This window comes from Hippopotamus amphibius, chromosome 3, assembly GCF_030028045.1.
Source record: "Hippopotamus amphibius kiboko isolate mHipAmp2 chromosome 3, mHipAmp2.hap2, whole genome shotgun sequence".
Classification (NCBI taxonomy): domain Eukaryota; kingdom Metazoa; phylum Chordata; class Mammalia; order Artiodactyla; family Hippopotamidae; genus Hippopotamus; species Hippopotamus amphibius.
In genome coordinates this window covers 143,695,655-143,723,284 of record NC_080188.1, presented here as the reverse complement: position 1 = coordinate 143,723,284, position 27,630 = coordinate 143,695,655, and the positions used below count along the sequence as shown (strand labels likewise).

Below are 27,630 nucleotides of genomic sequence, written 5' to 3'. Positions count from 1 at the left end.
GTTGTTGGTATGTAGCTTTCTTTTCCTGCAATGTCTTTATATGGTTTGGTATTAGGGTAATGGTGGCCCCACAAAATAAATCAGGAAGTATTCCATCTGATCATCCTCTGAAAGAGATCATAGAGAATTGCCATAACTTCTTCCTTAAATGTTTGGTAGAATTCACAAGTGAACCATCTGGACCTGGTACCAATAGGTTTTTATTACTTTAAAAAACTCATCCTCCGGCTAAGACTTATAATACTATGCTGAATAGAAGTGATGAGACTGGGCATCCTGTCTTGTTCCAGATCTTAGAGATACATAGATCAAAGGAACAGAATGTACAGCCCAGAAATAAACCAATGCAAATGTGGTCAATTAATTAACAATGAAGGAGCCAAGAACAGACAATGGAGAAAGGACAGTCTTGTCAATAAATTATGTTGGGAAAACTGGAGAGCCACATGAAAAAGAAACTTGACCACTGTTTTACACCATATGCAAAAATTAACTAAAAATAGATTAAAGACTTGAACATGAGACCCAAAACCATAAAACTCCTAGAACAAAACTTAGGCATTAAGTTCTTTGACATAGGTCTTGGTGATGAATTTTTGAATCTGACACCAAGAACCAAAGCAACAAAAACAAAAATAAATAAGTGGGACTACATCATACTAAAAGGCTTCTGCACAACAAAGGAAACCATCAACAAAATGAAAAGGCAACCTGCTGAATGGCAGAAAATATTTGAAAATCATATAGCTGATAAGGGTGCTAAAACCCAAAGTATATGAGGGTGAGTCAAAAATTATTCGTACTCTGGCTGTAGAATTTATGGAAGTTTTAATATAACTGGAGTGTGGATAATTTTTGACTCACTCTCATATAAAGAACTCATAATATTCAATAGCAAAAAAACAAATAAATTTTAATCCGATTTTTAAAATGGGCAGATTTTCTGAATAAACTTTTTTCCGAAAAAGACATACAGATGGCCAATAGGTACATGAAAAAATACTCTACACCATTAATCATCAGGGAAACACAAATCAAAACCATGAGATATCACCTCATCTGTTAGAATGACTATTATCAAAAACATAACAAATAGCAAGTATTGTGAGGATGTGGAGAAAAGGGAACCATTATACATTGTTGGTGAGAATGTAAAGTGGTGTCGCCACTATGGAAAACAATATGGAGGTTTCTCAAACAATTAAAAATAGAACTACCATATGATCCAGAAATTTCCCTTTTGGGTATTTATCTGAAGAAAAAGAAAGCACTCACTTGAAAAGATATATGCACCCCATGTTCACTGCAGCATTATTTACAATAGCCAAGATATGGAAATAACTTATGTGTCCATAGATTGATGAATAAATAAATAAATAATAGATAAATATATATAGTGGAATATTTTATAAAAATATCATATGCAGAAAAAGAAGGAAATCTTGCCATTCACATCAACATGGATGGACTTCAACGGTATTATGCTAAGTGAAATAAGTCAGACAGAAAAAGATAAATATCCTATGACCTCTCTTATATGTGAAATCTTAAATAAAAAACCTAAGCTCATAGATACAAGGAACAAATTGGTGGTTGCCACAGGCTGAGGATGGGGGAGGGGGTGGAAGAAATGGGTAAAGGGAGTAAAAGATAAAAAGAAACGAAATGTAGCTGATGTAAAACACACCTAGAACTTTTGAATCATTTTCAAAATATTGATATATATAAACATATTTATGCATATGCTAATATATGTGATATAGGTACATAATATATAATATATATACCAACACTAATGCATACCTATTTCTAAAAAAATGAAAAATACCATACTCTAAATCTTTAAGATTAAACCAAATATTAGCATATTCTTAGAACTTTGCATGAAATAATTTAAAACCAAAAGTGAAGAAAACTCTCTGTGACTTATTTTTACCCAGCTCTACATTTATAAGCTGGGTACAAAATATTGGCTTAGCTAATTACAATGTATGCTTTCAACTGTGTGAAAATACTATTTCATTCTCTTCATCTTTAAAAGCCATTAAATACAGAAGTTAATGGGCTTCTTACGTGGCGCAGTGGTTGAGAATCTGCCTGCCAATGCAGTGGGCACGGGTTCGATCCCTGCTCCAGGAAGATCCCACATGCCATAGAGCAACTAAGCCCGTGTGCTACAACTATTGAGCCTGCACTTTAGAGCCCGTGAGCCACAACTATTGAGTCCATGTGCAGCAACTACTGAAGCCCACACGCCTAGAGCCCGTGCTCCACAACAAGAGAAGCCACGGCAATGAGAAGCCTGCACACCACAACGAAGAGTAGCCCCCCACTCACCGCAACTTAAAAAGAAAGCCCGCTCACAGCAAAAAAGACCCAACACAGCCAATAAAATAAATAAATTAAATTTAAAAAAATTTAAAAAAAATTTAAGAAGTTAAGAACACATTCTGTTATCATAAATTTTCTTTCTCAAGTTGACGAAAAGAAGAAAAGTCTATTCTAATACTTAAAAGCAGCAATGGACACTGTAAATAATATAAATTTTCTATTCTTGTTATTCATTTACAATACACTGAGTTTGTCTCATAACCATTTTTAATACGTAATGAGAATCATTCATAGTAAAGCATTTTCTTCAGCATATTTGAAGGAAATAAGCAATCTATTTTCTTATAACAGCAGCCAGATGTGCTTTGAAGTTAAAAAACAAACAAACAAACAAAAGATGTTAGGAGTCCTGGATAAGTTCCTAAGCTAATCAAGGGTATAGGTGGAATCACAGTTCCTGGCACCAAGCCTGTTTTCTTTCCACATGGCTTCAATCCTATTCACGCAACAGCCATGCTCAATGGTGATGTGATCCAATGTTTTTATAGCTATTCTTATAGTAGTGAGAGTGAAGTTAACTTTATTTTGAACCAGCTGCTTAGAAACAATGCTGAAGGGAGTCTCATAATTAAAAACTTTTAAGTAATGAAATACATTTTTTTTCCTAAAAGGTAAAAAATCTTAAGATCTGGATTACATACTGGATCAACCAAGCAATCAGTGAAGTCTAGCATACTGTCACAAATACGACAACCGAGAATGTTTATTCTTGCTGCATCTAAAAATCAGATAGTTGAAGTTAGACTCTAAACAACTCTTGGTTATAATGTGTTCCTGTCAGAGACTTTGGAAACAGACTCTGTGCCTCTTTTTGCAATATGCCATGTTTCAAAAAAAAATCCTAGGGCACCTATGGTTCTGAAGCAATGACATCAAATTTTTAAAAAAAGCTATATATCCAAATTATTTCTTTTAAATATTTATTGACTCAATATAGTGGTCCCTGCAATCGACCAGTAGGTACTGGGAGTTTGGGATTCAAAAAATAGTGAATCACATAGAAATTACCCCCTAAAAGCATGTGTGAGGCTAAGAATTTCCTCAGCAATGGCTGTTTTCACCACGTGAAACATTTCTGGGATTATGTTTTTGATGTTTCTCTCAGATTTGGGGGGGGGAACACTTATATGGATATTTGTCTTCATGTTTGATCTCTGTCCTTTAAAGTTACATTTCATTTTCTTTTATAAATGGTCCTTCATAAGTATTTGGAGACTCTGGTAGAGGTCAGCTACTTGCTGCAAACTATTGATGGGATGATGTCACCTCCTTTTTCTGAGTTGTGATGTAGGAAGCTAATATCTACTTAGTGTACAGTTCATTTGAATCAAGCCTGGAAATAACCGGGTGACAGATTTCACAACATGCCTGCCTGTGATTTGCCTCTGAGATTTGAATTTGGGAAGTGATAAAAAAATCATTAGGAGTAAAGGCTGTGGAATAAGATGAACAATCTATTCTAAGAACATTCACCTTTATATAAGAAGGGCTCAGAAAAAATAACCTGACATTTTAAATTGACTTGAGAAAGTCTTACATTAGGAAAAATCTCAATTAAAGGTTAAAGCAATGACAACTCATTGGAATGAGTCAATACACTAAAGAGTTGTTTGATGCGTACCTATTATGCCCTGTTGACTTTTGCTTTACATGCTTTCTTATTTAATCCTCTTAGTAGCACTGTAGGTATGTATTATAATTATTTGATAACACATTCAGGTTTGGTTTGAGTGAAATGGTTTGTTGGTTATACAGCCCTAATATTAGAATTCAGCACTGATTCCAAACAACAAACACTTTTATGTCATAATTGCTATTTAAGATTCAACAAGAGCTCATTTACATATATAGATGTTCTGGGGAGCTCACTTTTTAAAAGTTCATTACTTTGTGCATACACCATATACAGTCAGCCCTCCCTGTCTGTGGGTTCCACATCCACAGATTCAACCAACCAAGGATTGAAACATTTTTTTAAAAAATTCCAGAAAGTTCCCAAAAGCAATACTTGAATTTGCCACATGCTGACAACTATTTACATAGCATTTACATTATATTTACAACAATTTACATAGCATTTACATTGTATTAGGTACTATAAATAATCTAGAGATGATTTAAAGTACACCAGAGGATGTGTGTAAGGTATATGCAAATACTACATCATTTTATATACGGAACTTGAGCAACCATGTATTTTGGTATCTGCAGGGGTGGGGAGTGTGGGAGGTCATTCTGCAACCATTCTACTTTTCATACCAGGGGATAACCATATAAAGATGACTTGAGAATCCAGGTCCAGATGATTTGCCTTTCCACATGCCTTTATAAGTTTTATTTGTTATCTCTAAATGAGATACGTACTAAACGTCAGAAATTAGAACATATAATTAATATACAAATATCTTCAATCTTGGAGGTAGAGACTAGTTTCATTTCTGAAGTAACGTTAAGAATAATGTTAAACAGTGAATATTCTGCTTTTAAAATGCAACTCTAGCTCTCAGGTTGTCATCTATTCTCTGACACAAAACAGCCTGATTCCTACATGACATTTTCAGAGCCTGGCCTGTAGAGACTCACTTATAGTGACTCCATTTAAGTCACACTTTTAAAGTCTCTCCCAAGAGACCCAGCTCAAATAGAGCAGAGCTGTCTGCATTAGCCACCATACACAGCCTGTGTAAGTGACAGGCATGTTTAGCCTGTTCCTTTCAAATCTTTGTGGTGCTTTGTCTCTTATTGATGGCACTGCCTATAAAACCAAGGCTGTCAAGTTCCTTGACTTGACTCTGTTCAGTGCTTGGTCAGTATCTAAGGCAAGGCAAAGCCATGCAGTGCTACTATGCCCAAATGCTAAGTTCACCTCTTTTGGAAGATAATCATTTTAGCCAAGGCAATGGCCTCAGATAATCAGACTAGGATTCAAACTACTTAGTCTGAAATTTAAAGCTCTTCATAATCTGTTCAACTCCAAGTTGTGCTACTCATACCAAGAATCCTCTGTTCCACATGACTTCATTGTTATTCCTTTCCCCTCATACTTTCTTATTTTTGACTCCACTTCTCATGCTGCTCCCATTTAATATCCTTGAGTCAGTGTCAGTTTGATTACATGGCCCAAAAATTACTTCTAACATAACACTTATGTTCCCTGGCAATTCTCCCATTTATCTTTATGCGCCATGCCTCCATTCAGAATGTTAACCTGGCAGTGCTACTGAGAGGGCTAAATAAAAAGGCATGTATAAAAACATGTAAAGCTGGCAACTTCAAGTCAGGTATCTCTCTCATCTAAATTCTAGAATTTTTTTCACTCTTTGTGTATTTAATCCTATAATGCCCTCGACTTTTGCTAGAAGTGTTGGTTTTATACCCATGTTTGGTGCCTGACCAAAAAAAAAAAATCCCATACTAAAACCACTAATAACAAAATAAAAAACAACACATTAGGATGTATATTTTCAATGTATGACAAATGATTATGGTCTATATTTTAAAATAGTTTTTGTAACTCAATAAGAAAAGAAGAAAACTCCATCAGAAAAATGAGGAAAGAACATCAGAAAGTCACAAAAATGAGAAACAAAAAAGGCTAATAAGCATGAGAAAAATATTCAATACTATGAATAATAACATAAATAAAATTAAGACTAGTTAATTCCAGGTTTCAGTTATCAATAGGCAACAACTAGCATAAAATACGACACACTTAAAAGGCAGTCTTTAACAAAATAGAAATTAGTATAACCTTCTCTGTACAGAAATTCTGCAATGCATATAAATAACCTTAAAAAGATCCATTGTAGTGTTCATTTAATGTTATTCCTAAGGAAAAATTAAAACAGTGCATATGCTTTTATCTTGAAATGTTTATATTCCAAAGTGTTTATAAAAGAACTGGTAGAAGCAACTAAAATAACAGTTCCCTTAGAATACAGGTTAGGGATATAAAGCACTTAGGTTAAATCTAACCAAAAAAAAATGTACAAGATTTTCAAGGAAAAAAAATATAAAAGACATTAAAGAAGAGTTAAGTAACACAATCTTGATACAAAGACTCAATATCATAAAATATTAACTTCCCCCTCCCTCCTGCCAATTGCCTGTGTACCTAGGCAATTTCAGTCAAAATCCAAGTAGGGTTTGATTCTAAAATGTATATGGAAGTGCAAGTGGCTGAGAATAAGCAACACACTCTGAGAGAAGGAGAAGACTTATCTCAAAGTTATAGCATTAATCCAGTATGGCATCAGTATAGTAATAGGCCAATAGATCAACAGAACAGAATAGAGTCTGGAAACAGAAGACACACATATATAGAAACATATGATAAATGATAAAGAAAGAGCTGCCATTGCAGATCAGCAGGGAAAGGATGTAAATAAATTGCACTTGGGCAATGGTTACTCATATAGAAATAAATAAAAATAGATCCCTATCATACACAAAAAACATTTCCAGGTAAATTTTAGGAGAACTTTAAAATCTTTTTAAGAAAATACAGGAGGATAGCTTTATGACCCCAGGATGGTAGAGAATTTCAGACACTAACATAAATGAAAAGAATGATAAATTCTATCACATTGAAATTAAGAATTATTGGTAATCAATATACATTATGAAGGGAATAAAAATAACAAGCCATCCAGTAGGAGGATTATATACAAGATATGTGTGTGTGTGTGTATATATATATAAAATTTCTACAAAACAATAAGAAAAAATCCATAGGTTAATAGGCAAAAGACACAGGAGATTAAATATGAGTCTCCAATAACATTTTTAAAATGCACAACCAAACAACTAATAAGGGAAATAAAAATGAAAACCACAGTAAAAGCCACTTCAAACCTATCTGATTGGCAAAGACATTAAATGTTGGTGAGAAATGGTGAGGCTATGGGGCAATAAAAAATTATGGAATTGCTAAAGATTGTTTAAATTGGTATAAGCACTTTGGAAAATAATTATGCATTATCCAGTACAGTTGAAAATAAAGCTACCTTTTCACCCCGAGATTTCACTCCTTAGAAATACATACATATATACATACATACATAGTAGAGGAGACATATACAAGAATGTACAAAACAAAAGCTGAAAACAACAAAAATGTCCATCAAAAGTAGTATGGATTATTAAATTGTTTCATCAAGAAGGTATATATATATATAGGAGCCATTTAAGACTTTCAATCTGGTTTACATCTCATTGGCTATTTACTTAATTTTACTTTAAAGCATACATATGCAGTATATTTTCGCAGATATGATACTTTATAAACACAAAGCATAGGTATTGTACAAAGTTCAGACCATATAGGAATGTATATATAAGAAAATAAAAATTATCTAGAGTCCTATCACCCACAGATAACTATTATTTTGTTGCCTATGTTTCCAGACTTCAAACTATGTAAGTATGCATATTTGTTTTCACTTAACACATATGGACATTTTCACTTGATAACAAATCTACCTCAAATACTTCTTAAATGAATATATAAAGTACGTACGATACAGTGCTATCTCATAAAAATGCTGCTTTTGCCACATATGACAAGCATTTACCATATGAAGTTTAATCCCAAGAAAATAATGCTGGGGGTGGGAGTGATAATTCTTCATGGCAAGAAAAGATTTCCTAATGAAATTTTCTCTAGGATTCTTTTAAGGTTTTTCATATTTGGTTTGTGTCACTTTTAAATTAATAACACAAACAAAAAAAAGTACTCTGAAGAAAAGCAAAGAAAGTTAGAGGAATACAGTACTGTGGGTAGAAGCGGGTAGCTGCTACTTTAGACAGGGTGGCTTTCCCTGACTACTTTCATATAAAGCGGCATACAATATTACTCTGTATTGCCTTATCTTCCTTTGTTTTTCTTCACAGTACACATCACTTCATTATCTGTCTCCCTCTGTAAAACAGAAGTTCCAAGCGGTCAGGGAATTTATTCTGCCCGCTGCTGTATTTCAGTGCCTACTTCAATTCCTGATACACAGTAAGTACTCAGTAATGCATGAATAAATGAAACAAATGTAAGTACAATTATAGCTTTCTACAGCGTGAGCAGATGTGTATTTTTTTAATCATAAATCACATTTTTAATTCCAAAAGTTATTTTTCATTTCACATTAAAAATCCATGTTTATATTTTTCAAAGACCATTTTACCTCATCATCTTGTGTTGTTACTTCTGTGTTTAGAACAGAAGAAGCATATAAGTTTAAATTATTATCAAATTCTTCATAATCACTTGTTATCTTTCCAGTGAAAGCAAAGATGTCCTTATGTATTCTAGGTTAAGAAATGAAAAGAAAAAAATAGTCTTTCAAAAATCTTATATCTCATTAATATCCAGGCTATATAAATAACTAAACATTCCCCCATAAATAGGTGGCCAATAAGTACATGAAGAGATGCTCAGCATCACTAACTATCAGGGAAATACAAATCAAGACCACAGTGAGATATCACTTCACACCAATAGGGTGGCTATTATAAAAAAAAAAAAAAGGAAAATAATAAGTGTTGATGAGGATTAGAACCCAGGTGCTTTGCCAGCAGGACTTAAAATGGTGCAGCTACTGTGGAAAATACTAGGCATGTTCCTCAAAAAGTTAAACATGTAATTACCATATGACCCAGCAATTCCACCTCTAGGTATATAAACAAATGAATTGAAAGCAGGGAATCAAAGAGACATTTGCAGATAAATGTTCTTAGCACCATTATTCACAATAGCCAAAAGGTGAAAACAACCCAAATGTTCACCAACAGATGAATAGGTAAACAAAATGTGGTATATACATACAATGGAATGTGATTCAGCCTTTAAAAGGAAAGAATTTCTGATACATTTTACAATATGGATGAACCTTAAAAACATTATGCTAAATAAAATAAGCCAGATACAAAGGACAAATATTGTTTGATTCCATTTATATGAAGTACCCAGAATAGGCAAATTCATAGAGACAGAAAGTATAGTAGAGATCGCAAGAGCTTGGTGGGAGTGGTGCATAGGGAATGAGGAGTTATTGTTTAATAAGTACAGAGTTTAAGCCTGGGATGATGAAAAAGTTCTGAAAATGAAAATGGTTATGGTTGCACAACACTGTCAATGCACATCTAAAAATGGTTAAAATGGTAAGTTTTATGTTATGTATATTTGAAATACAATAAAAACCCATGCACCTCATTTCAGTAGGAAGAGGAAGTAAAAGCATTCTACAAGTTTTAATTGGGAAGAATAGAAAAATAAAGCATTCTTCATGGAAAAGTATAAATATTTGTAAATATGTACTAATAGAGAAATATAATTTTAATTATAATTATTAGGAAGATAGTTCATAAACAAATGGAAAAGCATAAAGAATTCTAAAACATGGAAGTGGAGGGAGACATTGAGAATGAAGAGACACTTGACTGCATAGCAAAAATAGGAAAATTAGAAAAGGAAGAGAAAAATCAATAACAAAGTAAAATAAATAATAAGCATAAATAAAATGGAAGGAATAAAATCAAAGCATACCAGTTATTACTAAATGCGAATAGGTTCAATTTCCCTATCAGAAGACAAAAACTATCAGACTTAGTTAAAAAGCAAATTCAAGCCATAATACAATAAAATAGACATCTAAATATAAAGTGAAAAAGTAAAGTTGCAAATAAAGCTATTAGGAGTTTCTTGAAGCAAGAGAATGGCACAGAATCTTTTTTCCTTTTTAATCTTTCCAAAACCTCCACAAAAATCAGACAGAGAAAATAGGCAATCTGAATAGGACTCTATCTACTAAAGAAATTAAATCAACAATTAATAAGCTTCCAAAACAGAAAGCCTCAGGCCCAGGTGGGTTTACTGGTGACTTCTACCAAACATTTAAGGAAGAAATTATACCAACTCATTCTATGAGTCCAGTATTACCCTCTGAACCAAAACCAGACAAAGACATCACAAGAAAAGAAAACTATAAACCAATATCCTTCATGAATACAGATGCAGAAATCCTCAAGAAAATACTAGCAAACTGAGTCCAGCTACATAGACGAAGGATTATACACCACAAGCAAGTGGGATATATCAAAAGAATGCAAGATTGATTCAATGTACAAAAATGTATGCATGTAATGTAGTACATCATATTAGTAAAGTAAAAAACACATGATCATCTCAATAGACACAGGAGAAAAACAATTAACAAAATCCAACCTCAACCTGATAAAAAGCATCTATAAAAAAATCCACTGCTAACCTCATATTTAATGATGATTAATTGAAAGTCTTCCCCCTGAGATCAGGAATAAAACAGGGATGTTCACTCTCATCACTTCTAATAACATTGATTTTAGCCAGGGTGATTAAGCATCAAAAAGAAATATAAGGCATCAGATTAGGAGGGAAGAAGTAAAACTATCTCTATTTGCAGATGACATGATCTTATATATAGAAAAGTCTAAAGAATAAAAAAATAACTATTAGAGCTAATAAACAAGTTCAGCAAGGTTGCAGGATACAAGATCAATAAAAAATCAGTTGTATTTCAATACACTAGCAATGAATAATGCAAAAATGAAATTTAAAAAATAATTCCATTTACAATAGCATCAAAAGTATAAAATCCTCGAGAATAAGTTTAATAAAAGAAATATAAGATTCATATTGTTGAAAGAAATTAAAGAATACCTATAAAAATGGAAAGATATTTCATGTTCATGGATTGGGAAACTTTATACTGTTAAGATAAAATGCTCCTACATTTATCTACAGATTAAATGCAATCCCTAAATTCCAGCTGCTTTTTTTTTTTTTTTTTTTGCAGAAATTGGCAAACTTATTCTACAATTCATATGGAAACTCAAGGGACCCAGAATAGCCAAAACAATGTGATTTGACTAAAATTATATTGCTAAAATTTGACAGTTTAGATATAATTAAAGTATTCCAAAATTTCAATTCACACTCCATGTTCACAAATTAGAACTGACAGATCCAGTTGTGGAAAATGAGAAAAATGCTTTTTAAAAAATAATAGTATTCAAATAGAAGGTGAAAATTTTTGTACTCAATAGATATTACTTGGAATTGACTCAAATTCCAATTGAACCTTGTGGCTCCTTCCAGAATTATTCTCACTTATCTTTAAGAATTAGCTCTCAACTTTGAAGATACAGTGTACCTATGCACAGGATTGCCAGATTTCACAAATAAAAATACAGAACACGTGGTTACATTTTAATTTCAGATAAACAATAATTTTTAGTATAGGTAATATTTGGGACAAGCTTTTATTAAAAAATTATGTATTGTTTACCTGAATTTCAAATTTTACTGAGAATCCTGTATTTTACACGGCAAACTGACCTATGCAGAATCTTGCGGGAAAAATTGGGAAATTTTCTTACATTTTTATGGATAATATTAAATAAAATATTACCAGATAATAAGTTCAGATAACTGTAAATACTGAGCATATACAATTTACTACAAGGAGAACTTTCAAATTCTAGCTTAAATTACTGTAAGTGGCAATATATTACAACAATATGATTATAAATTCCTTTCATAGTTAAAAAAAGTGTGATTTACTTGAGATTTTCATTCTTTTTTTCCACTGAAAATGGCATTCTAGCAGAACTATTAAATAACTCTAAAAGTAGTGTGACTGCAGTGTTCATTAGTTGACGGGTGAGTTCCTGAAACATATAGTCAACCAGCACCAAAAACCTGAAAATTACTTCTAATAAGCGTCGATATGTAGGCAGCTTGAAATGTGTTGTGCCTTCAGAGAGGTCTGATTCAAAATATTCTTTAATATCTTTCTTTTCTGCCACCTAAAAATTTAATAAACAAGAGATAAGTGATGATTTCCTCTGTTAATACAGGATGATTTCTAACTTACAGTATTTTCATTATTCTGAATAATACTGGAACTAAATATTATCAACAACTTTCATTAAAACTTCACTTCATGCTTACATTGTATTTAAATGTCAGAGAAAAAGAAAATGCCTGATGTGTTATGGAGTCTATGAAGTTTAGTATCTCACTTATAAGCAGATACGTTTATGGAACTCAAACAGGAAGAACATACTAATGAATATCAACATGTTCCTAGATAGAGGGACCCTCCTCAATTACACTGAGAGTTACCAGTGGGAGAGAGTTAAGTCTAAATATAAGGTTTCCTAAAACCTGATCCAATGCTGCCACCCTTATGCTAGGCCATAGCAATTAGACTTCTTAAAAATTCATATATACTACATACTATAGAATTAAGAAAAAATTTAAATTCATCAAATCTGATGTTAGAGTTTTATTCTTTGTAATAAGATAATCATATCTCAAGACAACTGACTTAGTAAGTTATTAAAGAATGGCATGTTTTGATAAAAAATATAGGGTGGTAGAGACATGGATGGAGCTAGAGACTGTCATACAGAGTGAAGTAAGTCAGAAAGAGAAAAATAAGCATCGTATATCAACACATATATGTGGAATCTAGAAAAATGGAATAGATGATCTTATTTGCAAAGCAGAAATAGAGACACAGACATAGAGAACAAACGTATGGATACCAAGGGGGAAAGGGAATGGTGTGGGATGAATTAGGAGACTGAGATTGATGTATATACACTATTGATAATATGTATAAAATGGATAAGTAATGAGAACCTACTTCTCATTACAGGGAACTCTACTCAGTCCTCTGTGGTGGCCTAAATGGGAAGTAAATACAAAAAAGAGGTAATATATATATATGTATAGCTGATTCATTTTGCTGTACAGTAGAAACAGTAGAAAATACAATATTGTGAAGCAACTATATTCCAATAAAAACTAATTTAAAAAAAAGAAAAAATATAGGGTGGCATCAGTACTACTAGTACCACCAAACATTTCTAAATTGTGCTTCTAAAAATAATTCTGAAGTTACTCAAAATGGTTCCTTTTAGATAGAAATATATTTTTTTTATGACTGATGTATCTTTAAAAATCTAAAAATACAAGGGTGAGTCAAAAAGTATCAGCACTCTGGTTATATTAAAACTTCTGTTGGCTGCACTGTCTTATCAGCGCTTTCCTTTCAAGGCTACTGTCTCCCCAGTCACTGCTGTGCAGGTGTGAGCATATTACATCAGTTCATTCATAACTACAGTGCGAGCAAAAATGGATGCCCCACTTGTGATTTGCATGAAAGAGGAGCAGTGTGCAGTGATTTGCTTTTTGTGGTCTGAGGGTGTACCTGTATGTGCACAGTATGGAGAAAGTGTTTTGTCATGAAGAAGTTTGTATGAATGGATAAAGAAGTTCAAGGAAGGTCGCACAAATGTTTTAGCCAACAAGAAGGAGCCGGACACCCGTCCACGTCCACAGCTGATGACAACATTGAGCGTACACATGAAACGATTCTGTCGAATAGATGAGTGACAGCGGATTATGTGGCAAATCACTTGCAAATGAGTCATGGCTCTGCCTATGAAATAGTTCACGACAGACTTAGGTTTTGAAAAGTTTGTGCTGAAGCCAAAACTTCTAATTAAACTGAGTACTGCTATCCAAGGGCATTGTGATCTTGCATGACAATGTACATCTGCACACCTCTGCCCACACTGTCCACACTCTGCAAAAACTTCATTTTGAGGTGTTAAAGCATCCTCCCTATAGTCCTGATCTTGCTCCATCAGACTTTCACCTGTTTGGTCCCCTGAAAGCAGCCCTATGAGGATGAAGATTCACTTCTGATGAAGAAGCGAAGACAGTGGTGCATTTGTGGCTTTCAGCTCAGCCTAAAACATATTTTTTATAAGGGAATATTAAAGCTTGTTGACAGATGGACAAAGTGTATTGAAAAGCAAGGAGATTATGTCAAAAATGATGTAATTGTCTTTTCTAAAAGTTAATTAAAATAAATTCTACAGCCAGAGTGTGGATAATTTTCAACTCACTCTCATACTTGGAATTTTTGTTCATTTATTGGTTGTTCATGCTTTTTATTTTTTGTTCCATTGACACTTAAAAACTTGGTAGTTGTCATCCTTTTCAACTTGTATTCTGATTTTTAAAAACATAATTGTATTAGTTTTTTTATGTTGCCTCTCTTTATGTTTCATTTTATTATTTTTTTTCTTTTTAAAAATTACTTAGGTCAGTTATTTACTAATTTGGAATTCTTTTTCAGTACTGATTGACACTCTCTGGAGGAATGGTTTACCAGTGTGATGCAGTTCTTTATTGATAAAATAGTTGCAATAATTGCTTGAAGAAATTGGACAAAAAGAGATAGGGTAATTTCTACACCAATAATGGGCACAGCCACACTGGGTGTGACAAATGGAATATTAATTTTACTAATAGATTATGTTTTTATTGAAAAGGTTACCCTTTCAATGATGTAAAAATTTTATGCATATAATGCCTGGATTTTCTATTAGTAAAATGGTGAAGCTGAGTATATTAACTATTCAAAATAAACATTTTTAGCATTGATACCAAAACAGCTTTAAATGGCTTAATATCTATATCACTACAATAGGAAACAGTGATAGGCCTAGTAATGCTGGTCTTTTATTGAATATTGGTGAGGCTGATAGAAATTCTGGCATCTGAGAGGCTAACCTATTTGCTATCATCACAAGGTATACTTTTACGTCAGGCATATCTCAATTCTGACTCTAGCTTTACATCACTGACAGTGACTCTCGGTTTCCATTTTATTAGTTCTATACCTGTGCTGTATTTTCCCAGAGCTAGGCAGTCCCAAACATTGCCCGGAAGAATGTTTTTCAATCTAGCTGTACTTTAGATTCACTCGAAGAGCTTTTATAGTGCTGCTTGGGCTCTACCATCAGAAGTTCTGATTCAGTTGGTCTAGGATGATCCCAGATACCAATATTTATTACCCACCCCTGGTGATTCTAATGTGCAGCCTCTTTGAGAACCAATAGCCTAGAGTTTGGCCACAAAGTAGTCAATCATTTCACAACAGTTTAAAAATTCATCCAAAATGGTGGTGTAGGGGACCCCAGCCTCTGTCCCCCAACAAAATAAAAATAGCTCTGGACGAGCTCTGGTGTCCACTTAAGAAACTTTAGCAATACAGTGGAACAAAAAGCCTGAGAATAATTGCACAAAAGAGAAGGAAGACAGCTTCAATTTGCCTGCATCATCCCATCCCCCAGCTGGCTTTGCTCAGTGCCAAGAGGGAACTCCTCAGATAGGAAGAGTCTCCCTGGCCAGGACAGGAAGAGTGGACTGAGCAGCCAGTTCCCCAGACTTGTGGGGCACCCCACAAGGTCTCACTTTGATTTCACCCAACCAAGTCAGCAAAGCTGAGATGTACAGAGATGGCAGGAACAAGGAAGAGAAACAGGGACTGCTGATAGCAACCATGCAGCAGGAGCAATTGCATTTCACAGTGATCTGCTGAACAGACAAACCCAGCAGCTTTTGCCAATGAATAAGGAACCAACAACCAGCATAGCTGCTGCAAGCCCCCAGCAGATTTTACCAGCTTTCACCATGTAGGTATTTGCATTTATTGGTGTCTAAGTCCCTCCTCACTCTCTCCTCAACCCTGTCCCTGCCAGAGCCCAGGAACCACACCAGCAGCCATCCCAGGCCTATACGGCCACATGAATGCAAAATACCAGCCTAAACTTCACGGCTGACCCTCATTGGCATGCACGTGCTCAGGACTAGCTCCTCGTCTTGCACTTGCTGGCATGATGCTCATCACCAACTCCACTGCTTGTGCATTCCCTGGGTATTTGGGGTAGAGTTGGGGGAGAATCTGCAGTCACAGGAGAGCACACATGATAGCCAGGACCTCCACAGCTGCTTGTAGGCCTGGATGAGGCCCTGTTTTTGGTCACTGGCCTACCCAACTATGTTTACCTGCAGCTAGCCCCACCAATTGAGCACCTGCATGCACCTAGCCTGACCCCCATTACCAGCTTCACTCCCATGCACCTGTGGTGAGACTCAGTAGCCACACTAGTAAGTACTGTCAGCCAGGTCCTAGCAGCTACTAGTACACCCACCATTGGCCTGGCCATTGCTGCCTGCCTAGCCCTCATAACTACATGTGTGTCTTCAGCTGGTCCCTGCCACTACATAGGCACTTGCAGATGGCACTAACAGTCAAGTGTGTACAGACGACCAGTTCTAGCCATCACCACTACCTGCCTTGGTCTCTAGCCCCTAGACCTGGAGGCACTGCTTAGGACCCTAACAGCCCTTGCAGGCACTGTGGACCCCTGTAGCACTTGCCAAGGACCACACAGTTGCTGATGCTGTTGTCCTTAGAGGCCTGAGATGAGAGACATCACACCTCCCCACCAAGGACCCAGTGCCTTCACATGGCCCCATATTTCACACTGTACACCACTAACTTCAGAGCCACAAGATGCTCCAGCATGCCCCACTCACAACTGATAGTCTTCTGTAACTTACTGAAGTCAGTGCATAAAGTCTGGAAGAGGTGACTGCTTCTTCAAAAGCACAGACACCTAAACAAGCCTACAGAGATTGTGAAGAGTCAGTGAAATATAATTCCACCAAAGAAATACAGTAAATTTCCAGTCACTGGCCCCAAAGAAATGGATATCCAGGAATTATCAAATAAAAATTCAAAATACTTGTTCTACAGATGCTCAGAGAGACACAAAAGGACACAGATAAGCAATTTAATGATATTAGGAAAACAGTACAAACAAAATGATATGTTCAACAAAGAAATATAAAACATTAAAAAAAAACCCACAAATTTTGGAGCTAAAGAATATAATTGAATGAAGAATTCAATAGAGAACTTTGACATTAGACTTCACCAAGCAGAAGAAAGAATAAGTGAGCTGCAAGACTGATAATTGAAATTATCCAATCAAAGGGGAAAAAAGAAAAAGGAATAAAAAAGAGTGAAGAAAGCCTACATAATGAATGGGATACCATCAAGAGAGTCAACTTGTGAATTATTGGAGTTCCAGAAGAAGAAAGAGAGAGAGAAGGGGCAGAAAGCTTATTTAAAGGAAATGTCCAATAATTTCCCCAATCTGCAGAGGGATCTGCATATCCAAGTTCATTAAACTCATGGGTTACCAAACAAAACCAACTTCCAAGACATAATAAAACTATCAAAAATCAAAGACAAGGAGAGAATATTAGCATCAAGAGGAAAAAAAAAAAAAAAGCTTGTAACTTATGAGGGAACTACCATAAGGCTATCAGCAGATTTCTAAGTAGGAACTTTATAGGCCAGGGGAGAGTGGATGATATCTTCAAAAACCTGAAAAAAAAAAAAAGCAAATGAAGAATATTTACATGGCAAAGCTGTCCTTCAGAAATGAAGGAGAGATAAAGACATTTCCAGACAAATAATAGCTGATGGAATTCATAACTACCAGAACTGCCTTATGCAAAATGCTGAAAGGTACTCTTCAACTTGAAAAGAAATATGCTAACCAGAAACATGAAAATGTGAAAATACACAACACACTGATAAAGAAAGGTAAGTATATAGTCAGATTCAGAATACTCATACTGTAATGTGGTGGAGTGTTTCCAAGGACAAAAGTATTAAAATAACTATACCTACAATAATTTATTAATGGATTTACAATATAGAGAGAGGTAAATTATGACATCAAAAACATAAAAACAGGAAGAGTAAGATGATAGAGTTTTTGTATATGATCAAAGTTATCAGCATAAAATAGACTGTGATATCTAGAAGATGCTTTATATAAGCCTCATGGTGACCACAAAGCAAAAAGTTATAGAAGATTCACAAGCTATAATGAGAAGGGAATCAAAGCATAACACTATGGAATATCATCAATTCACAAGGGAAGGCAGCAAGAGAAGAAGAAAGGAATAGGGAACTTACAAAACAGGCAGAAAACAAAAAGTGGGTTTTAGTAAGTCTTTACCAAACAAAAATTACTCTAAATGTAAGTGGAGGGCATCCTAGGTGGCACAGTGGTTAAGAATCCACCTGCCAATGCAGGGGACACGGGTTTGATCCCTGCTCCAGGAAGATCCCACATGCCACAGAGCAATTAAGCCCATGTGCCACAACTATTGAGCCTGTGCTTTACAGCCTGTGAGCCACAACTATTGAGCCTGTGTGTCACAACTACTGAAGCCCAGGCACCTAGAGCCCATGCTCTACAACAAGAGAAGCCACGGCAATGAGGGTCCTGCACACCACAACAAAGAGTAGCCCCCACTCTCCACAACTAGAGGAAGCCTGTGTGCAGCAGTGAAGACCCAACACAGTGAATAAGTAAATAAATAAATAAATAAATTTATAAAAAAATAAATGTAAATGGATTTATATCCAATCAAAAGATAGTGCTAAGAAAAATTATACACCAACAAATTAGATAACTTAGAAGAAATAGATAAATTATTAGAAATATTCAGCTTACCATGACTAAATCAGGAAGAACCAACAGCTAGTAAGAAGATTGAATCAGTAATCAAAAATGTCTCAACAAAGAAGAGCCCAGGATCAAATGGTTTCCCTGGTGAATTCTATCACAGATTTGAAGAAGAATTAACATGAATCCTCAAATTCTTTCAAAAACTTGAAGAGGAGAGTATATTCCAAAACTCATTTTATAAGGTCAACATTACCCTGATACCAAAACTGGAGAAGAACACTACAAGAAAACTACAGACCAATATCTCTGATGAATATACATACAAAGATACTCAACAAAGTAGTAACAAACTGAATTCAATAGCATATTGAAAGAATCATACACCATGATTAAGGAGACTATATCCCTGGGATGCAAGGATGGTTCAACATACATAAATCAATAAATGTGGATAGGGTGTGGAAAAGATGGCAGTATAGGAAGTCCCTGAGGTTACCTCCTCCCCAGGGCACACCAAAATTATAATTACTTACATAGCAAATATCTATGAGAATGCCTTAAAGACTAGAATAAAAGATTTTCCACAACTAAAGATAGAGAAGGAACCACAATAAGATGGGTAGGAGAGGCAGAGACACAGTAATAGTCAAGACCACATCTCATATAGGTGACCCACAAATGGGAAGTTCTCCTCAAGTAGCAAAGGATTTGTGCCCACACAAGCTCCCCAGCCCAGAGTTCATGCACCAGAGGATGAGCCCCCAGAAAGTCTGGCTTTGAAGGCCAGCTGGGCTCATGTATGGGAAAGCTGGAGGGCTACAGGAAACAAAGACTCTGCTTTTAAAGGGTACACACAAAATCTAACACACTCCAAGTCCCAGTGAAGAGGCAGTAATTTGAAAAAAGATGACTGAGTCAGATTCACTTGCTGATCTTAGACAGCCTCCAACAGAGTCAGGAGGCAACTGGGACTCCCCTTGGGGAGATATGCTGGAGGAAGCCATTTTTGAAGCTCATTCTACAACAAGGACATTGGTGCTGGCAAGCACCATTTTGGAGTTCCCCCCTAACCTATTAGCACTGGGGGAGTATCTTCCCACCAGCAGATCAATGCCAGCTCTGGGACCACCTGGACCATGCAGCCAGCTTCACCTGGATCTGACCCAGCTGGCACTCACCTATGGTGTCAAAGCTGGGCTTAGCAGCCAACTGGGCTGGGGGCCAGCACCACCTACTAATGCACCCATGTAGTCATCTCTGTCACAACAGAAGAACCCATGCAGCCCACACTGGGACACCCCTAAAGCATATAGCTTTGGTGACCACAGGGGAGTATGCTGCTGGACCCAACAGAACATCTATATAAGGATGCTTCTCTAAGATCAGTAACCAACCTACCTAATATATAGAAATAAATACATAGAATTAGGCAAAATGAGGAAACAGAGGAGTATGTTCCAAACAAAGGAACAAGACAAAATCCCTGAAGAACTGTGAAGTGGACATAAGCAATCTACCTAACAGAGTTCAAGGTAATGATCAAAAAGATGCTCAAAGAACTCAAGATAAGGATGGATGAACACACTGAGATGTTTAACAGAGTCAGAAAATATAAACAAGTACCAAACACAGCTGAAGAATACAACAGCTGAAATAAAAAATACACTAGAAAGAATCCACAGTAGATTAAATGATACAGACAAACAGGTCAGCAAACTGGAAGATACAGTAGTGCTAATCACCCAAGATAAATAGAAAAAATAATTTTACAAAACAAGGATAGTTTAAGAGATCTCTGGGACAACATCAAGCATACTAACATTCCCATTATAAGGGTTCCAGAGGAGAAAGAGAGAAAGAAGCATGAAACTTATTTGAAGAAATAATAGCTGAAAACTTCTCTAACCTAGGAAAGGAAACAGACATCTAGGTCCAGGAAGCATAGAGAGTCCCAAACAAGTGAACCCAAAGAGGTCCACACCAAGACACATTATAATTAACATGGCAAAAAATAAAGAGAGAATCTTAAAAGCAACTAGTTACATGCAAGGGAACTCCCAGAAGTCTGTAAGCTGCCTTTTCAGCAGAAACTTTACAGACCAGAAGGGAGTGGTACAATATATTCAAAGTGATGAGAGTAGAAACCTATAACCAAAAATACTCAGCAAGGTTATCATTCAGTTCTGAAGGAGAGATCAAGAGTTTTACAGACAAGCTACAAGAGTTCAGCATCTAAACCAGCTTTACAAGAAATGTTAAAGATATCTCTCTGAGCAGAAAAGAAAGATCACAACTGGAAATATTAAAATTATGAAAGAAAAATTTCATTGGTAATGGCAAACATAGAGTAAAGGTAGTAAAATATCCACTTATAAACCTAGTAAGAAGTTTAAAAGACAAAAGCAGTAATCATCTATATCCATAAGTAGTGAAAAGACATGCAAAGCAAAAAGATGTAAAATATAATATCAAAGACATTAAATGAGGTGTGTATGGGGTAAAAAGGCAGGGTTGCTAGGTTACATTAGAAATTAAGAGATTGTCAGCTTAAAATAATCATGTATATGAGCATATACATACACACATACATACACACGTACATACACACGTACATACATACATACAGTCTTATATATGAACCTTATGGAAACCACAAACCAAAAACCAATAATAGATAAACACACACAAAAAAGAGAAAGGTATCCAAATGTAACACTTGAGGTACTCATCAAATCACAAGGGAAGAGAGCAAAAGAAGAAAGGAACAGTGAAAGGACTACCAAAACAACCAGAAAATAATTAACAAAATGACAAAAATTACATACACATCAATAATTACATTAAATGTAAGTGGACTAAATGCTCCATTCAAAAGATATAGAGTGGCTAAATGGATGAAAAAACAAGATATTGCCTAGAAGAGACTCATTTCAGATCTAAAGATAGAGAGACTGAAAGAGAAGAGATGGAAGAGAGACTGAAAGAGAAGGGATGAAAAAAGTTATTCCATAGAAATGGAAAAAAAAAAACTGCAGTAGCAATACTTAAATCAGAGAAGACAGACTTTAATAAGAGACAATGAAGTACATTACATGATGACAAAAGGACTGATCCAACAAGATGATATAAAAATTATAAATATATATTCACCTAACAAAGCAGCACATAAATAAATAAAGCAAATATTAACAAACATAAAGGGAGAAATTGACAGTAACATAATAGTAGGGGATTTTAAAACTCTATTTACATCAAAGGACATATCATCCAGACAGGAAATCAATAAGGAAACACTGGCCTCAATGAAACATTAGGTCAGATGGACTTAATAGTTATATACAGAATATTAAATCCTCAAACAGCAAAATTAACATTCTTTTCAAGTGTACATGGAACTCTCCAGCATAGATCACATGCTAGGCCACAAAACAATTCTCATTAAATTTAAGAAGACTGAAATCATATCCAGAATCTTTTCCAACCACAATGCTATAAGACTAGAAATTAATGCCTCCCCCCCCCCCAAATACACACACACAAACTGAAAAATCAAAAACACATGGAGGCTAAACAATATGCTATTAAACAATCAATGGGTCACTGAAGGGGAAATTAAAAAAATGCCTGGGGCAAATGAAAATAGAAGCACAATTATCCAAAATCTGTGATACAGCAAAAAGAGTTCTAAGAACGAAATTTATAGAAATACAGGCCTATCTCAGGAAACAAGAAAAATCTCAAGCAATCTAACCTTACACCTAAAGGAAGTAGAAAAAGAAGAACAAACAAAACCCAAGATAGTAGGAAGCAAAAAAATAATAAAAGGTCAGAGAGGAAATAAATGAACTAGATACTAAAAAAAAAAAAATCAGTCAAACTAACAGTGGTTATTTGAAAAGATAAAGAAATTTGATAAAACGTTAGCCAGATTCATCAAGATAAAAAGAGAGAAGGCCCACATAAATAAAATCAGAAGTGAAAGAGAAATTACAACTGACAGTATAGGAATACAAAGGATCATAAGAGACTACTACAAACAATTACATGTCAACAAATTGGACAATCTAAAAGAAATGCAGGGACTTCCCTGGTGGCACAGTGGTCAAGAATTCACCTGGTAATGCAGGGAACATAGGTCCAATCCCTGGTCCAGGAAGATTCCACATGCCTCAGAGCAACTAAGCCTGTGTGCCATAACTACTGAACCCACATGCCACAACTACTGAAGCCTGCATGCCTAGAGCCTGTGCTCCACAACAAGAGGAGCCACTGTGAGGAGACGCCCATGCACCACAACAAAGAGTAGTCCCCACTTGCTGCAAATAGAGAAAGCTTGCACGCAGCACCAAAGACCTAACATAGCAAATAAATAAATAAATAAAATAAAAAAAGAATGATCTTTAAAAAAATAAAAGAAATGCATAAATTTCTAGAAACTTACAATATCCCAAATTTTTATCAGGAAGAAATAGAAAAATCTGAACAGACTTATTACCAAAAGTTTCCAACAAACAGAAGTCCAGGACCAGATGGCTTCACAGGTGAATTCTACCAAGCATTTGAAAAAGAATTTACACCTATCCTACTCAAAGTATTTCAAAAACTTGAAGAGGAAGGAAAGCTTCTGAACTCATTCTACAAGGCCAGAATCAACCTTATACCAAATTTAAACAAAGACACCACAAAAAGGAATATTACAGGCCAATATCACTTATGAACATAGATGCAAAAATTCTCAACAAAATATTAGCAAATTGCATTCAACAATACATTAAAAGGATCATATACCATGATCAAGTGGGATTTATCTTAGGAGTGTGAGGATGGTTCAATATCTGCAAATCAATGTGATACACCACATTAACAAATTGAAGAATAAAAATTATCTGATCATCTTAATAGATGTAGGAAAAGCTTTTGACAAAATTCAACATGTATTATGATAAAAACTCTAAACAAAGTGGGTACAGAGGGAACATACTTCAGCATGATTAAAGCCATATATGACAAAACTACAGTTAACTTCATACTCAATAGTGAAAAGCTGAGAGCATTTCCTCTAATATCAGGAAAAAGAGAAGAAGACCCACTCTCACTGCTCTTACTCACATAATATTGGAAGTGATAGCCACAGCAATCATACCAAAAAAAAAAAAAAAAAAAAAAAGATAAGGATTCCAAATTGGAAAGGAAGAAGTAAAACTGTTACTGTTTACATATGACATGACACTATACATAGAAAATCCTAAAGAAACAACCAAAACACTATTTGAATGAATAAATAAATTCAGTAAAGTTGAAGGATACAAAATTAATATATAGATATCTGTTGCATTTCTATACACTAACAAACTACCAGAAAGAGAAATTAAGACAACAATCCCATTTACAATTGCATCAAAAAGAATAAAATACCTAGGAATACCTAACCAAGGAGGGAAAAGACTTCTACAGTGAAAATCTTAAGAAAGTGATGAAAGAAAGTGAATAAGACATAAACAAAAGGAAAGATATACCATGCACATAGACTGGAATAATTAATATTGTTAAAATGACCATACCACCCAAGGCAATTTACAGACTCAATGCAACCCCTATCAAAATACCAATGGCATTTTTTTCACAGAACTAGAACAAATAATTCTAAATCTGTATGGAAACACAAAAGACCCCAAGTAGCCAAAACAATCTTGAGAAAAAAGAAAAAAGCTTGGAGGTATCACATTCCATGATTCCAAACTATACTGCAAAACTACAGTAATCAAACAGCACAATACTTGTAAAAAAACAGACACATAGATGAGTGGAACAGAATGGATAGCACAGAAATAAACCCATACTTATATGGTCAATTGATCCATGATAAAGGAGGCAAAAATATACAGTGGGAAAATGGTCCCTTCAATAAATGATGTTGGGAAACAAGTTCAAAATGGTTTAAAAACATAAATGTAAGATCTGAAATGATAAAACTCCTAGAAGAACGCTTAGTCAATGTGTTCTTTAATATTAGTCTTAGCAATATTTTTTGGACTTGTCTCCTAAGGCAAAGGAAAGAAAAGCAAAAATAAACAAATAGAACTTTTGCACAGCAAGGGAAACCATGAACAAAATAAAAGGGCAGCCCACTGTTTGGAAAAGATATTTGCAAATGATACATCCAATAAAGTGTTAAAATCCAAAATATACAAAGAACTCATATAACCCAACGACAAAACAAATTTAAAAACAAAGAGATGACCTAAAGAGACAGTTTTCCAAGGAGACATACACGTGGCCAACAGACACATGAAGAGATGCTGAACATCACTAATCATCAGGGAAATGTAAATCAAGACCACAATGATATACCAACTCAAACCTATATGAATGGCTCTCAGCAAAAAGACAACAGATAACAAATGTTGATGAGAATGTGAAGAAAAGGTAACCGTTGTGCATTGTTGTGAGATTTTAAATTCGTGCAGCCACTATGGAATGACAATATAGAGATTCCTTCCTCAAATAAAATTTAAAAAAAAGAAAAACAAAACAAAAAAACAAAACAAAACCATGATCCAGAAATTTCACTTCTGGGTATTTCATGGAAGAAAACAAAAGCACTAATATGAAAAGGTGTATTCACTCCGATAGTCGCTGCAATAGTATTTACAATAGCTAAGATATAAAAAGCAACCTAAGTGTCCATGGAGAGATGCATGGATAGATGAATAGATAAGGAAGATGTGATATATAAAATCTAATACTCAGGACTTTCTAAGATGGTGGAGGAGTTCATCTCTCTCCACAGAGCACATGCTGAACAGTAGCAGAAGATCTCAGACACCTAAAGGACAAGAAAGATCCCCATGTAATCAGGTAGGGTGAAAGAAAGAAGCGAAAAGAAAGAGGAGAGGAAGCAGGATGGGGCCTGCACCCCTGGTGGGGAGCTGAAGGTGAGGAGAGGTTCCCAAATCTGGGGAAGCCCCCTCACCAGTGGAGAAATCAACTGAGACAGAAAGGGAGCCTCAGGGGCTTGGAGGAGAGCCCAGAAACTGGTCTGTGGCAGGCAAGACAAAGTGAGACCTATGCAGATGGTCCATGACACAGCCTGAGACAGGTGTCTGCTGATGCACACGGGTGCTGGGTGCTGGAACATGGAGTTTGGAGAGCAGACCCAGGGAAAGGACTGCTGTTGGCTGTGAGGAGACAGCCTGAAGGAACAGGAGTGATGAGCATTCCCACAACTGGGAATGCTCATGGAGGAAGCCTGGACCACCGCAGATGTGAAGTGCCATTATTGAGTGATGCAGAAAGGGCAAGGCCACCATTGCAGCCTCTCTCTTCATGTGCCAGCCTCTACCTCCACAGGAACTAGGGAAGGCTCCCATGGGAGCTGGATGGTGTGCTGTGCCCTTGCTCCACACACCATTCCCCCACCTGGGTGACCCACTTGGCCTGAACCTGATTGCCACCTGAAGGCTCGTGTGTTTTAATTGTTACCCCAGCACCCACCCACCTGGATGGCCTGCTCACCCAGTTGCCACCTCAGCTCCTTCCTGCCTGAATAGCTCAGGTGCTCTGGCAACCTCTGGAGCAGATGCCTGTGGGAGGAACACATGCAGGTGTGGGGCTGAAACCACAGCTGAACCCCAGGGATGGTGTGACTAAGGACAAAGAGCTGTAAATTCTCCTCACTGTTGTGTGAACTGTGGAGTTACACCTCCATTGACAGCTTCCTAAATTTAGTGCCTGCAAAACATCTAAAAGACGACAAGCACTCCTGCAGCTGGGACGGGTCTGGCTTTAGCCACTGTGCATTTTGTGGGCATGTACACAAAAGGGTTGGGCCAGACCAGAGTCTGAGCTGCCTCCATAGCTCCCACATTGGGTCCATATGCATGACTACTGCAGTGCTGGGACATGACCTCAGTGGATCTGCAAGGTGGCCTGGTGAAAACAATGCCTGAGAGTCACCAGGGCCAATTGCTGGCATACCCACAATTAAGGTGGGACTGAGAGCAGTGCCAACAACAGTGTGCTTTGTCAGCATGCACAACAGGTGAAAGGGGACACAACAGAGCACATTCACAGGAGAACAACTTCTATACTCAGAAAACTATAAAACACTGATGAAAGAAATAAAAGATGACACAAACAGATGGAGAGATATACCATGTTCTTGAACTGGAATAATCAATATTGTGAAAATGACTATACTACCCAAAGAAATCTACAGTTTCAATACAATCCCTATCACATTACCAAGGGCCTTTTCCACACAACTAGAATAAACAAATTTACAATTTGTATGAAAACACAAAAGACCACAAATAGCTAAAGCAATCTTGAGAAAGAAAAATGGAGGGGAAGAATCATGCTCTCTGACTTCAGACTATACTAGAAAGCTACAGTAATCAAAACAGTATGGTACTGGCACAAAAACAGAAATATAGATCAATGGAACAGGATAGAAAGCCCAGAGATAAACCCATGCACCTATGGTCAACTAATCTATGACAAAAAGGCAAGAATATACAATGGAGAAAAAGTCTCTTCAATAAGTGGTGCTGGGAAAACTGGACAGCTACATGTAAAAAGAACGAAATCAGAACACTCCATAACCCCACATACAAAAATAAACTCAAAATGGATTAAAGACCTAGATGTAAGGCCAGATACTATAAAACTCTTAGAGGAAAATATAGGCAGAACACTTTTTAACATAAATCTCAGCAAGATCTTTTTGACCCACCTCCTAAAGTAATGAAAATAAAAACAAAAATAAACAAATGGCACCTAATTAAACTTAAAAATCTTTTGCACAGCACAGGAAACCATAAACAAAACAAGAAGACAACGTTTAGAATG

At 35.8% G+C, this 27,630-nt stretch overlaps 1 protein-coding gene across 1 annotated transcript in view; it reads right to left on the bottom strand.

Annotated features, from left to right (window-relative positions):
* The window catches only part of DNAH14 (dynein axonemal heavy chain 14), a 537,201-nt gene that overhangs the window by 419,588 nt on the left and 89,983 nt on the right, over positions 1 to 27,630 (bottom strand). The window contains exons 10-11 of the mRNA XM_057727198.1: positions 11,984 to 12,228; positions 8,568 to 8,691 (exon numbers count right to left, since the gene is read on the bottom strand). Of these exons, the coding sequence (XP_057583181.1) occupies positions 8,568 to 8,691; positions 11,984 to 12,228 (369 nt within the window). The remainder of the gene's footprint in view (positions 1 to 8,567; positions 8,692 to 11,983; positions 12,229 to 27,630) is intronic.